This window comes from Oncorhynchus keta, chromosome 31 (assembly GCF_023373465.1).
Source record: "Oncorhynchus keta strain PuntledgeMale-10-30-2019 chromosome 31, Oket_V2, whole genome shotgun sequence".
Lineage (NCBI taxonomy): Eukaryota > Metazoa > Chordata > Actinopteri > Salmoniformes > Salmonidae > Oncorhynchus > Oncorhynchus keta.
Window position 1 is genome coordinate 24287300 of NC_068451.1, and position 13694 is coordinate 24300993.

The window sequence follows — 13694 nt, forward strand, 5'->3', positions numbered from 1 at the left end:
CACACACACACACACACACACACACACACAGACTTACCAGACCCCTGAGACGCAGCGTGTGGACAGGGCACGGGGCATGATCTCAGAGCCCTGCTGCATGAAGCCTCCAACAGGGAACCACAGGCTGTTCCCTAGGGTGTACTGGTTCTCCAGCATGTCCTTGTGCCCCTGCAGACACGGGTGGGGGTTGTACCACTCATAGGGACTCAACCTGGGAGTAGGAGAGGAGAACACTCTTAGAAAAAAAGGTTCCATAAGGGTTCTTTGGCTGTCCCCATAGGATAACCCTTTTTGGTTTCAGGTAGAACCCTTATGCGTTCTATGTAGAACCCTCTGTGGAAAGAGTTCCACATGAAACCCAAAAGGGTTCTACCTGGAAACAAAAAGGTTTCTTCAAAGGGTTCTTCTATGGGGACAGCCAAAGAACCCTTTTAGGTTCTAGATAGCACCTTTTTTCTCAACCAAGGCATTGGTGTGTATATAAGCTACTGTAACTCATTATTATTCAATTGTGTCAACCAAAATGCACAAACAATCCCAAAGTTCTTCACTAGTTTCCTTTTCCTGTTGCCCTGGGTTACTGTGATGCTCTTTCATGCACTTACCTTGCAGCCAGGAAGAGCACACAGCTGACAGCCAGGTAGGCGAGCAGCATGAAGAGCCAAACAGCCGGAGAGAAGGGGTCCAGGAAGGAGAAATACCCCGGCTTCCTCCCCTAAAACAGAGACAGGGAGAGAGATAGGACAGGTTGGAGTGGACCTATTACATTAGCGGGAATGTAGTTCATTTTTCAACCTCAGAGGGGCAGTGTTTCTCCCTGCAACTGTACAGCACATCATCTCTGCAATGTGAAGCTGTTCATAATGCAACAAATGTAAGCCTCAGAGAGTTGAATGGTAAATGTGTGCGATGTACAACCATAAACTCTATAAGACCTATCCATTCTAACTTTCAGAATCAGATTCAGATATCCTCGATAGCCTCAAAGAAATGCACTGTCACAGTCCATAAAATAAACAGGATAGCACGAACAGTAGTTAGGTCAATCTAATACACCCAACTGCTCTGGTTTGTCTGTCTGTCTGTCTTACCAGGTGGACTCTGTACAAGATGCTGATTCCTAGCGTCATGAAGGGCTTGGAGAAGTCTATGACTTTCTCCCTCTCAGACGTGATGGTGAAGCCTGCTACTGCCAAGTCTGCTTTCTGTGGGAAAAAGAGAGAGAGAGAGAGAGAGAGAGAGAGAGAGAGAGGGGGGGGGGGGTCAGAAATAGATGACAACAAACTGACACTTCGGTCACTCAGAGTCAGAGACCCCTGGTTTGGAGATTCACCTATGAGCCAATGGCGTTCCCTCCACCTCTCAGAGGGTTAGGGTTAGGTGTTTTCAGAGAGACAATAGAGTCCGAGGTCTACTGCAGCAGAACTGTTGGCTGGCTGTTCCATCTGTGGAACCTCCTGTCAGACAGTCAAATTAAAGCCTAATTGATGAACATGGGATTAGTCTGGTTTAATCAGTCAGGAGAGCAGAGAGGGAAGAGAGAGTGGAGAGCAGGGCAGCACCATGGCAAGAGGCACATGGGGACCACACTCTGGTAATTGAAGTATGCTGTGATCTAATTAAGCACACAGACCCTTATTAGCGCGCGGGCGTGCGTGTGTGCGTGCGTGTGTGTGTGTGCGTGTGTGTGCTCACCCTGTTGATGAGCTCTCCCACCATGCCGGTCCAGGACCCGTTGGGTTCAGGCGCTCCATACAGCCCATCATCCACCAGTTTCATCCTGAAGGAGCACTTCAAGATGTCTGCCAGCTCTCTCAACATGTCCACACAGAAGCCCTCGTACTGGTCATTCCCCTGGTACTCCTGGTAGTTCCCCTTACGCATCACATAGGGGCTCTCCTGCACAGAGAGGAAGGCGATAGGGAGGGGACAGAGGGATGCATGACAACTCTGGCATTACTATGTGTTGGAGACTGATATGATTTACTAAAATGACCTTAGGTTATACACTGAGTGAAAAAAACATTAAGAACACCTTTCTAATATTAAGTTACACCCCCTTTTGCCCTCAGAACCGCCTCTATTTGTCGGGGATTGGACTCTACAAGGTGTCGAAAGCATTCCACAGGGATTCTGGCCATGTTGACTCCAATGCTTCCCACAGTTGTGTCAAGTTGGCTTGGTGTCCTTTGGGTGGTGGACCATTGTTGATACACACAGGAAACTGTTGAACGTGAAAAACCAGCAGCGTTGCAGTTCTTGACAAATGCATACTGGTGTGCCTGGCTCCTACTGTCATACCCCATTCAAAAGCACTTAAATCGTTTGTCTTACGCATTCACCTCGGAATGGGCACACATACACAATCCATTTCTCAATTGTCTGAAGGCTTAAAAATCATTATTTGTCTCCTCCCCTTCATCTACACTGACTGAAGTGGATTCACCTGGTCAGTCTGTGTCATGGAAAGAGCATTCCTTATGTTTTGTACACTCAGTGTATATGGTGATAACCTCAGTACATGGTGGTCATAATAAAGGTTTTGACCTCACCAGTATGATGGTCATAATAAAGGTTTTGAACTCGTCAGTATGGTGGTCATAATAAAGGTTTTGACCTCACCAGTATGGTGGTCATAATAAAGGTTTTGACCTCACCAGTATGATGGTCATAATAAAGGTTTTGACCTCACCAGTATGATGGTCATAATAAAGGTTTTGACCTCACCAGTATGGTGGTCATAATAAAGGTTTTGACCTCACCAGTATGGTGGTCATGATAACGGGTTTGACCTCCCTGGAAGGGTGGCCATAATAAAGGTTTTGACCTCACCAGTATGGCGGTCATAATAAAGGTTTTGATCTCATCAGTATGGTGGTCATGATAACGGGTTTGACCTCCCTGGAAGGGTGGTCATAATAAAGGTTTTGACCTCATCAGTATGGTGGTCATAATAAAGGTTTTGACCTCATCAGTATGGTGGTCATGATAACGGGTTTGACCTCCCTGGAAGGGTGGTCATAATAAAGGTTTTGACCTCATCAGTATGGTGGTCATAATAAAGGTTTTGACCTCATCAGTATGGTGGTCATGATAACGGGTTTGACCTCCCTGGAAGGGTGATCATAATAAATGTTTTGACCTCATCAGTATGGTGGTCATGATAACGAGTTTGACCTCCCTGGAAGGGTGGTCATAATAAATGTTTTGACCTCATCAGTATGGTGGTCATGATAACGGGTTTGACGTCCCTGGAAGGGTGGTCATAATAAAGGTTTTGACCTCATCAGTATGGTGGTCATGATAACGGGTTTGACCTCCCTGGAAGGGTGGTCATAATAAAGGTTTTGACCTCATCAGTATGGTGGTCATGATAACGGGTTTGACCTCCATGGAAGGGTGGTCATAATAAAGGTTTTGATCTCATCAGTATGGTGGTCATGATAACGGGTTTGACCTCCCTGGAAGGGTGGTCAAAATAAAGGTTTTGACCTCATCAGTATGGTGGTCATAATAAAGGTTTTGATCTCATCAGTATGGTGGTCATGATAACGGGTTTGACCTCCCTGGAAGGGTGGTCATAATAAAGGTTTTGACCTCATCAGTATGGTGGTCATAATAAAGGTTTTGACCTCATCAGTATGGTGGTCATGATAACGGGTTTGACCTCCCTGGAAGGGTGGTCATAATAAAGGTTTTGACCTCATCAGTATGGTGGTCATAATAAAGGTTTTGACCTCATCAGTATGGTGGTCATGATAACAGGTGTGACCTCCCTGGAAGGGTGGTCATAACAAAGGTTTTGACCTCATCAGTATGGTGGTCATGATAACGGGTTTGACCTCCCTGGAAGGGTGGTCATAATAAAGGTTTTGACCTCATCAGGATGGTGGTCATAATAAAGGTTTTGACCTCATCAGTATGGTGGTCATGATAACAGGTTTGACCTCATCAGTATGGTGGTCATGATAACGGGTTTGACCTCCCTGGAAGGGTAGTCATAATAAAGGTTTTGACATCATCAGTATGGTGGTCATGATAACGGGTTTGACCTCCCTGGAAGGGTGGTCATAATAAAGGTTTTGACCTCATCAGTATGGTGGTCATGATAACAGGTTTGACCTCCCTGGAAGGGTGGTCATAATAAAGGTTTTGATCTCATCAGTATGGTGGTCATGATAACGGGTTTGACCTCCCTGGAAGGGTGGTCAAAATAAAGGTTTTGACCTCATCAGTATGGTGGTCATAATAAAGGTTTTGATCTCATCAGTATGGTGGTCATGATAACGGGTTTGACCTCCCTGGAAGGGTGGTCATAATAAAGGTTTTGACCTCATCAGTATGGTGGTCATAATAAAGGTTTTGACCTCATCAGTATGGTGGTCATGATAACGGGTTTGACCTCCCTGGAAGGGTGGTCATAATAAAGGTTTTGACCTCATCAGTATGGTGGTCATGATAACGGGTTTGACCTCCCTGGAAGGGTGGTCATAATAAAGGTTTTGCCCTCATCAGTATGGTGGTCATAATAAAGGTTTTGACCTCATCAGTATGGTGGTCATGATAACGGGTTTGACCTCCCTGGAAGGGTGGTCATAATAAATGTTTTGACCTCATCAGTATGGTGGTCATGATAACGGGTTTGACCTCCCTGGAAGGGTGGTCATAATAAAGGTTTTGACCTCATCAGTATGGTGGTCATGATAACAGGTTTGACCTCATCAGTGTGGTGGTCATGATAACGGGTTTGACCTCCCTGGAAGGGTAGTCATAATAAAGGTTTTGACACCATCAGTATGGTGGTCATGATAACAGGTTTGACCTCATCAGTGTGGTGGTCATGATAACGGGTTTGACCTCCCTGGAAGGGTAGTCATAATAAAGGTTTTGACCTCATCAGTATGGTGGTCATAATAAAGGTTTTGACCTCATCAGTATGGTGGTCATGATAACAGGTGTGACCTCCCTGGAAGGGTGGTCATAACAAAGGTTTTGACCTCATCAGTATGGTGGTGATGATAACGGGTTTGACCTCCCTGGAAGGGTGGTCATAATAAAGGTTTTGACCTCATCAGTATGGTGGTCATAATAAAGGTTTTGACCTCATCAGTATGGTGGTCATGATAACAGGTTTGACCTCATCAGTGTGGTGGTCATGATAACGGGTTTGACCTCCCTGGAAGGGTAGTCATAATAAAGGTTTTGACACCATCAGTATGGTGGTCATGATAACGGGTTTGACCTCCCTGGAAGGGTGGTCATAATAAAGGTTTTGACCTCATCAGTATGGTGGTCATAATAAAGGTTTTGACCTCATCAGTATGGTGGTCATGATAACGGGTTTGACCTCATCAGTATGATGGTCATAATAAAGGTTTTGACCTCATCAGTATGGTGGTCATAATAAAGATTTTGACCTCATCAGTATGGTGGTCATAATAAAGGTTTTGATCTCACCAGTATGGTGGTCATAATAAAGGTTTTGACCTCACCAATATGGTGGTCATAATAAAGGTTTTGACCTCATCAGTATGGTGGTCATGATAACGGGTTTGACCTCACTGGAAGGGTGGTCATAATAAAGGTTTTGACCTCATCAGTATGGTGGTCATAATAAAGGTTTTGACCTCATCAGTATGGTGGTCATGATAACGGGTTTGACCTCCCTGGAAGGGTGGTCATAATAAAGGTTTTGACCTCATCAGTATGGTGGTCATGATAACGGGTTTGACCTCCCTGGAAGGGTGGTCATAATAAAGGTTTTGACCTCATCAGTATGGTGGTCATAATAAAGGTTTTGACCTCATCAGTATGGTTTCATGATAACGGGTTTGACCTCCCTGGAAGGGTGGTCATAATAACGGTTTTGACCTCATCAGTGTGGTGGTCATGATAACGGGTTTGACCTCCCTGGAAGGGTGGTCATAATAAAGGTTTTGACCTCAACAGTATGGTGGTCATGATAACGGGTTTGACCTCCCTGGAAGGGTGGTCATAATAAAGGTTTTGACCTCATCAGTATGGTGGTCATAATAAAGGTTTTGACCTCATCAGTATGGTGGTCATGATAACGGGTTTGACCTCCCTGGGAGGGTGGTCATAATAAAGGTTTTGACCTCATCAGTATGGTGGTCATAATAAAGGTTTTGACCTCATCAGTATGGTGGTCATGATAACGGGTTTGACCTCATCAGTATGGTGGTCATGATAACAGGTTTGATCTCATCAGTAAGATGGTCATAATAAAGTTTTTGACCTCATAAGTATGGTGGTCATAATAAAGGTTTTGACCTCACCAGTATGGTGGTCATGATAACGGGTTTGACCTCCCTGGAAGAGTGGTCATAATAAAGGTTTTGACCTCATCAGTATGGTGGTCATAATAAAGGTTTTTGACCTCATCAGTATGGTGGTCATAATAAAGGTTTTGACCTCACCAGTATGGTGGTCATGATAACGGGTTTGACTTCCCTGGAAGGGTGGTCATAATAAAGGTTTTGACCTCATCAGTATGGTGGTCATAATAAAGGTTTTGACCTCATCAGTATGGTGGTCATAATAAAGGTTTTGACCTCACCAGTATGGTGGTCATAATAAAGGGTTTGACCTCACCAATATGGTGGTCATAATAAAGGGTTTGACCTCACCAGTATGTTGGTCATAATAAAGGGTTTGACCTCACCAATATGGTGGTCATAATAAAGGGTTTGACCTCACCAGTATGGTGGTTATAATAAAATGTTTGACCTCACTAATAAGGTGGTCATAATAAAGGGTTTGACCTCACCAGTATGGTGGTCATAATAAAGGGTTTGACCTCACCAGTATGGTGGTGACGATGAGGGTCTTGTTGGCCAGTGTTTCCGAGACGTTGATGTCCAGACTGGTGGCGTTCATAGCCAGTGTGTTGTTGGAGTACCAGATACCAATCTGAGGGAGAGAGAAAGGGAGAGAGAGAGAAAGAGAGAGAGAGAGAGAAAGAGAAGAGAGAGAGAGAGAGAGAGAGAGAGAGAGAGAGAAATGGAGAGAGAGAGAGAAAGAGAGAGAGAGAGAGAGAGAGAGAGAGAGAGAGAGAGAGAGAGAGAGAGAGAGAGAGAGGATAATAATTGCAGGATGTGTGTGATTATACAGGAGGTATAAATCCATGTGACAGTGTAAAACAAGAAGGAGCTAGAATCCAGAGGACAAGCCCAAAGGCACTTTAGAAAATAAACTAGATGTTCACATACATCTCTCTATTCAGATTCCAAGAACACAGGATGAGATGTTACTATCTTTTGTGCAAGCACTTCCAAGAGTTAATGAACAGTGAGCGTGGTGAAATTTGGGGAGCGCATCGTCAGTAGTGTACCTTTGGTTCCTAGGGTGTTTCGGCCTTTCACACTATACACCCTCCCCAAAGGCGGCCAGCGACAGGGTGATCAATCCTACGCTTGCGTCCCATTCCCAATTAGTCATAGGAGTTGCCTTGTTGTTGATAGCCAACATCCCATGGGACTATGCATGGCAGGGGCGTCCTCCTCCCTGAGTCAAGCATTGTTGACCGCATACCTCCTGGCCCTCTCACTTCGGGGCCCAGCTGGGGTCTTTCCTCTTCATCCAGAGCCACTGACTGCTGCCTTCTGCCGCCTCTGATACAGCTTTGATTGCCGAACGCTGGCTCTGGCCCTTAATTCCCAGGTCTCTAAGCAGTCTGGTTGTAGATGTTGCCACAAAACCTCTGCAGCCCACCTCCACTGGTCGGACTTCTGTGTTCCAGCCATGATGCCGTGCTTCGGCAGCTAGATCAGCATAGCGCAGATGTTTTCGCTCATAAGCCTCATCTACTGAGTTTTCCCAGGGTACTGTGAGCTCAATGATGAAGACCTTATTGAGTGAACGGGACCAGAGCACCATGTCAGGTCTTAGGGTGGTGGTTGCGATCTCCGGAGGAAACACAAGTTGCCGGCCAATGTCAGCTAGCATTTTCCAGTCGCGGGCCAAGCGCAGCTGGTCTCGCTCTAATGGTGTAGAGCCGCTCTTCGGTGGTTTAGCCCCTTCACGGACAAAGTTTGTCCGTAGGAGTGTGATGCTGCTGTGGGTGGTAGGGAGTTGGTGGCAGCTCGCTTGTCCTCCAGGGCGGACGCAAGGTTTTTAAGGACTTGGTTGTGACGCCAAGTGTAGCGTCCTTGGGTGAGGCTTGTTTTACACCCTGTGAGAATGTGCCTGAGGTTGGCTGGCATGGAACAGAGGGCACAGTCCGGATCTTCACCATACCATTGGTGAAGATTAACTGGTGTTGGAAGGACGTCATATGTTGCTCTGATGGAAAAGCTCAACCGCATCGCTTCCATGGCCCACAGATCCTTCCAGCTGATCTTCCTCTTCTCCACACTGTCCCATCGAGTCCACTGTCCCTGTTTGGCAAGAGAGACTGCCTTGGCCCACCTTGCAGCCTCCTCCTGATGGCGTACTTCCTGCACTACCATCTTCCGCCGCTCTGGTGCAGTGGCCTTACTCCAAGCAGCACGGCTAGTTAGCCCAAGGCCTCCTCTCCCTTGCTGAACATGACCCACAATGTCAGCATGTCTGAGGGCTGCTGTTGCCTCCTGGACTGCTTTTCCTGGCCTCCATTTGCGCCCAGTTGCAAAGGTCGGCGCGTTGTTGCTCACCACTGGGTCTTGAGATTCATTCAGTGTCATCTGGAGCCTGGTTTTTGCACACTTGAATTCCTCTGTTAGACTGGTGAGGGGCAGCTTGAGGACACCATCTCCATATGGTGGTAAGGCATCGTGGAACTCCGAGCCACTTCTTTAAGTAGCCTGTGACTCCTCTTTCCATCTTCTCCACTGTTGAGATTGGAACCTCATACAGTGCTAAAGGCCACAACACCCGGGGTAGGAGACCAGGTAGCTGGTGTGTTGTCGATGGACTGTAGGCTACTACTGATGTCTTTGTGAAGCTGTTGCACCTGGTCTTTATCATTCAGGCTTGCATCATACCACCTTCCAAGGCTTTTTACCGGCTGCTCAGACACTGTTGGGATTTGGTCATCTCCGATGAAGAATTTCAGGTCAGAGAGTACTCCCTTCACAATCGAGATGCTGCGTGACTTGGATGGTTTAATCTTCATACGGGCCCAGCTGATGTTCTCCTCGAGTTTTCTGAGCAGTCTCCTGGTGCATGGGACAGTGGTGGTCAATGTTGTAATGTCGTCCATGTAGGCTCTGAGTGGAGGGAGGCGGAAACCAGAGTCGACTCGCTGTCCACCAACAACCCATTTTGAGGATCTGATGATAACCTCCATTGCCATTGTGAATGCCAACGGAGAAATGGTACATCCCGCCATTATACCTACATTCAGGCACTGCCATGAGGTGGTGAACTCTGAGGTGGTGAAGCAGAACTGCAGATCCTGGAAGTACGACTTCACCAGGTTTGTGATGGTGTCCGGTATGTGGAAAAATCTGAAGGCAGACCACAGGAGTTCATGGGGCACAGAGCCAAATGCATTGGCGAGGTCGAGGAAGACTACATGGAGGTCCCTTTTCTCCACCTTGGCCATTTGGATCTGGTGCCAGATCATGCTGGAATGTTCCAAGCATCCAGAGAACCCTGATATTCCTGCCTTCTGTACAGATGTATCGACGTACGCATTCCTTTGCAGGTACTCGGCCATCCTCTGGGCAATGACCCTAAAGAAGATTTTACCCTCGACATTCAGTAAGGAGATTGGGCGGAATTGGCTGATGTTCACTGCATCCTTCTCCTTAGGGATCAGGACCCCGCCTGCCCTACGCCACACTTTGGGTATTATCTTCTTCTGCCAAGCTGTTCTCATAAGCCCCCAGAGGAACCTCAGGACGTCTGGTGCGTTCTTATACACTTTGTACGGGACTCCATTTGGCCCCGGGGCTGATGCTGTTCTTGCCCGTCGAACTGTGTTTTCCACTCTTTCCATGTCGGAGGGCTGGTCTCAATATGATGTTCCGGGGTTCAATAGGTGGGATATCTGATGGGATGGCCAGATGTTCATGTCGCTTTGAGTCAAAGTTTGTTGTTCTCAGGTGCTCCTCTAGGTCTTTCTTTGTTGTTTTTAGAGCTCCACTTTTCTCCTTTGTGAAGAGACTTTTAAGGAACTTGAAGGGATCTTTATAGAATCGAGTTCTAGTTTGTTCTTTCTTCCTTCTGCGTTTCCGTAGGTTCTCTGCTCTACGGAGGGATGCCAACTGGGTTTTGATGTCAGCCTGAAGTGCCTCTATGCCCTCCTTTTCCACTTCCGAGGCCTTCTTCCACTTCCAAGAAGGAGCTAGAATCCAGAGGACAAGCCCAAAGGCACTTTAGAAAATAAACTAGATGTTCACATACATCTCTCTATGGGTCAGATAGGAGGTAATGGCTCTAAAGATAGAATTATCATTTTTTTCTAAAGCCCTATATTTTCTCTTCTCGTGCTGCATTTCTAAAATAACAGTTTCTAGGAGCGTTGTAGATATATGTCAGCACCCTCACTGTGTTTGAAATGTAGAACGTTAAAGACCTTCACGTTCAGAGGGAAAAACATCTAATTACAATACAAGTGCTACATTTTTGGAGATCCCCTTGGAGTCTCGTATCGCAAATGTCGACCCAAAAACAATCATTGATTTTGCTGTTCTATTTCGTCTTTAGTCCTCAGCTGGTGTAATCGTTAAGTACATACTGCTAGCGAATCACAAAGCACTTCCATAGCATAACCAATTCTAATTATATGGCTAGAATGTCACTGTAAGGGAGGATTACTGTCAACACGGAAGCCATTTTGTGTCAAACTCTGTTTCTCAATAACACCAGTGCCCTCTGACCTCTCTGTGACCCCTGCGCTGTTTCTCCAGAATCCTCAGTGTGTAGTTGGTTCTCTGTCCTTTACTGTTGAACTCCACATGGCCTGTCAGACCATCATACTCCACCTGACAGAGAGAGAGGGGGGGGAAGAGATAGAGAGGAGGAGGGAGGGATGGAGAAATAGTATTATGATGCCAATAAAGCTCATTTGAATTTAATGGAATTTAATGAATTAAGAGAGAAAGAGGTACGAGAGAAAAATACACAGAGAGAGAGAGAGAGAGAGAGAGAGAGAGAGAGAGAGAGAGAGAGAGAGAGAGAGAGAGAGAACACTATACTTACACTACACATATCTAGTAAACAGTGTGACAGTGCTGACAGAGCTTGATAGAGCTAAGATGAATGGAGTGGTGGTGAAGATGGAACACACCCAGTGGTTTGATAACAGAGACAGATAACAGGCCTGTACCGAGGAGACAAAGAGAGATGGAGCACAGGCAGCCATGAAGACAGCTCGTCAATGAGCACACAGACAACCAGCCTTGTCAAATAACAAAGAATAACAAGGGAGGAGGAGTGCCAGGTGGAAGACAGACAGACAGACAGACAGACAGACAGACAGACAGACAGACAGACAGAGTGACACAACCACCTATTATGAACAACACTGGACCCCAGTACAACGACATGGTGGGCAGGACAGGAGTGTGACCCAACAGAACAACATGGTAGGCAGGACAGGAGTGTGACCCAACACAACGACATGGTAGGCAGGACAGGAGTGTGACCCAACAGAACAACATGGTGGGCAGGACAGGAGTGTGACCCAACAGAACAACATGGAGGGCAGGACAGGAGTGTGACCCAACACAACAACATGGTGGGCAGGACAGGAGTGTGACCCAACACAACGACATGGTAGGCAGGACAGGAGTGTGACCCAACACAACGACATGGTGGGCAGGACAGGAGTGTGACCCAACAGAACGACATGGTAGGCAGGACAGGAGTGTGACCCAACACAACGACATGGTAGGCAGGACAGGAGTGTGACCCAACAGAACAACATGGTAGGCAGGACAGGAGTGTGACCCAACACAACGACATGGTGGGCAGGACAGGAGTGTGACCCAACAGAACAACATGGTAGGCAGGACAGGAGTGTGACCCAACACAACGACATGGTAGGCAGGACAGGAGTGTGACCCAACAGAACAACATGGTAGGCAGGACAGGAGTGTGACCCAACACAACGACATGGTGGGCAGGACAGGAGTGTGACCCAACACAACGACATGGTGGGCAGGACAGGAGTGTGACCCAACACAACGACATGGTAGGCAGGACAGGAGTGTGACCCAACACAACAACATGGTAGGCAGGACAGGAGTGTGACCCAACACAACGACATGGAGGGCAGGACAGGAGTGTGACCCAACACAACAACATGGTAGGCAGGACAGGAGTGTGACCCAACACAACGACATGGTGGGCAGGACAGGAGTGTGACCCAACACAACGACATGGAGGGCAGGACAGGAGTGTGACCCAACACAACAACATGGTGGGCAGGACAGGAGTGTGACCCAACACAACGACATGGTGGGCAGGACAGGAGTGTGACCCAACACAACAACATGGTGGGCAGGACAGGAGTGTGACCCAACACAACGACATGGTGGGCAGGACAGGAGTGTGACCCAACACAACAACATGGTGGGCAGGACAGGAGTGTGACCCAACACAACAACATGGTGGGCAGGACAGGAGTGTGACCCAACACAACAACATGGAGGGCAGGACAGGAGTGTGACCCAACACAACAACATGGTGGGCAGGACAGGAGTGTGACCCAACACAACGACATGGTGGGCAGGACAGGAGTGTGACCCAACACAACAACATGGTGGGCAGGACAGGAGTGTGACCCAACACAACAACATGGTGGGCAGGACAGGAGTGTGACCCAACACAACAACATGGTGGGCAGGACAGGAGTGTGACCCAACACAACAACATGGTGGGCAGGACAGGAGTGTGACCCAACACAACAACATGGTGGGCAGGACAGGAGTGTGACCCAACACAACAACATGGTGGGCAGGACAGGAGTGTGACCCAACACAACAACATGGTGGGCAGGACAGGAGTGTGACCCAACACAACAACATGGTGGGCAGGACAGGAGTGTGACCCAACACAACAACATGGTGGGCAGGACAGGAGTGTGACCCAACACAACAACATGGTGGGCAGGACAGGAGTGTGACCCAACACAACAACATGGTGGGCAGGACAGGAGTGTGACCCAACACAACAACATGGTGGGCAGGACAGGAGTGTGACCCAACACAACAACATGGTGGGCAGGACAGGAGTGTGACCCAACACAACAACATGGTGGGCAGGACAGGAGTGTGACCCAACACAACAACATGGTGGGCAGGACAGGAGTGTGACCCAACACAACGACATGGTGGGCAGGACAGGAGTGTGACCCAACACAACAACATGGTGGGCAGGACAGGAGTGTGACCCAACACAACAACATGGTGGGCAGGACAGGAGTGTGACCCAACACAACAACATGGTGGGCAGGACAGGAGTGTGACCCAACACAACAACATGGTGGGCAGGACAGGAGTGTGACCCAACACAACAACATGGTGGGCAGGACAGGAGTGTGACCCAACACAACGACATGGTGGGCAGGACAGGAGTGTGACCCAACACAACAACATGGTGGGCAGGACAGGAGTGTGACCCAACACAACAACATGGTGGGCAGGACAGGAGTGTGACCCAACACAACAACATGGTGGGCAGGACAGGAGTGTGACCCAACACAACAACATGGTGGGCAGGACAGGAGTGTGACCCAACACAACAAC

General features: G+C 47.8%; 1 protein-coding gene across 4 annotated transcripts in view; it reads right to left on the reverse strand.

Annotated features, from left to right (window-relative positions):
* LOC118375003 (glutamate receptor ionotropic, kainate 5-like) overlaps nt 1-13694 on the reverse strand; it is a 205458-nt gene that overhangs the window by 9965 nt on the left and 181799 nt on the right. For all 4 annotated transcript variants that reach the window (XM_052490068.1, XM_052490066.1, XM_052490067.1 and 1 more), the window contains 6 exons: nt 10824-10928; nt 6823-6930; nt 1696-1899; nt 1092-1205; nt 606-715; nt 38-211 (listed from right to left, as the gene is read on the reverse strand). In XM_052490068.1, the coding sequence (XP_052346028.1) occupies nt 38-211; nt 606-715; nt 1092-1205; nt 1696-1899; nt 6823-6930; nt 10824-10928 (815 nt within the window). The remainder of the gene's footprint in view (nt 1-37; nt 212-605; nt 716-1091; nt 1206-1695; nt 1900-6822; nt 6931-10823; nt 10929-13694) is intronic.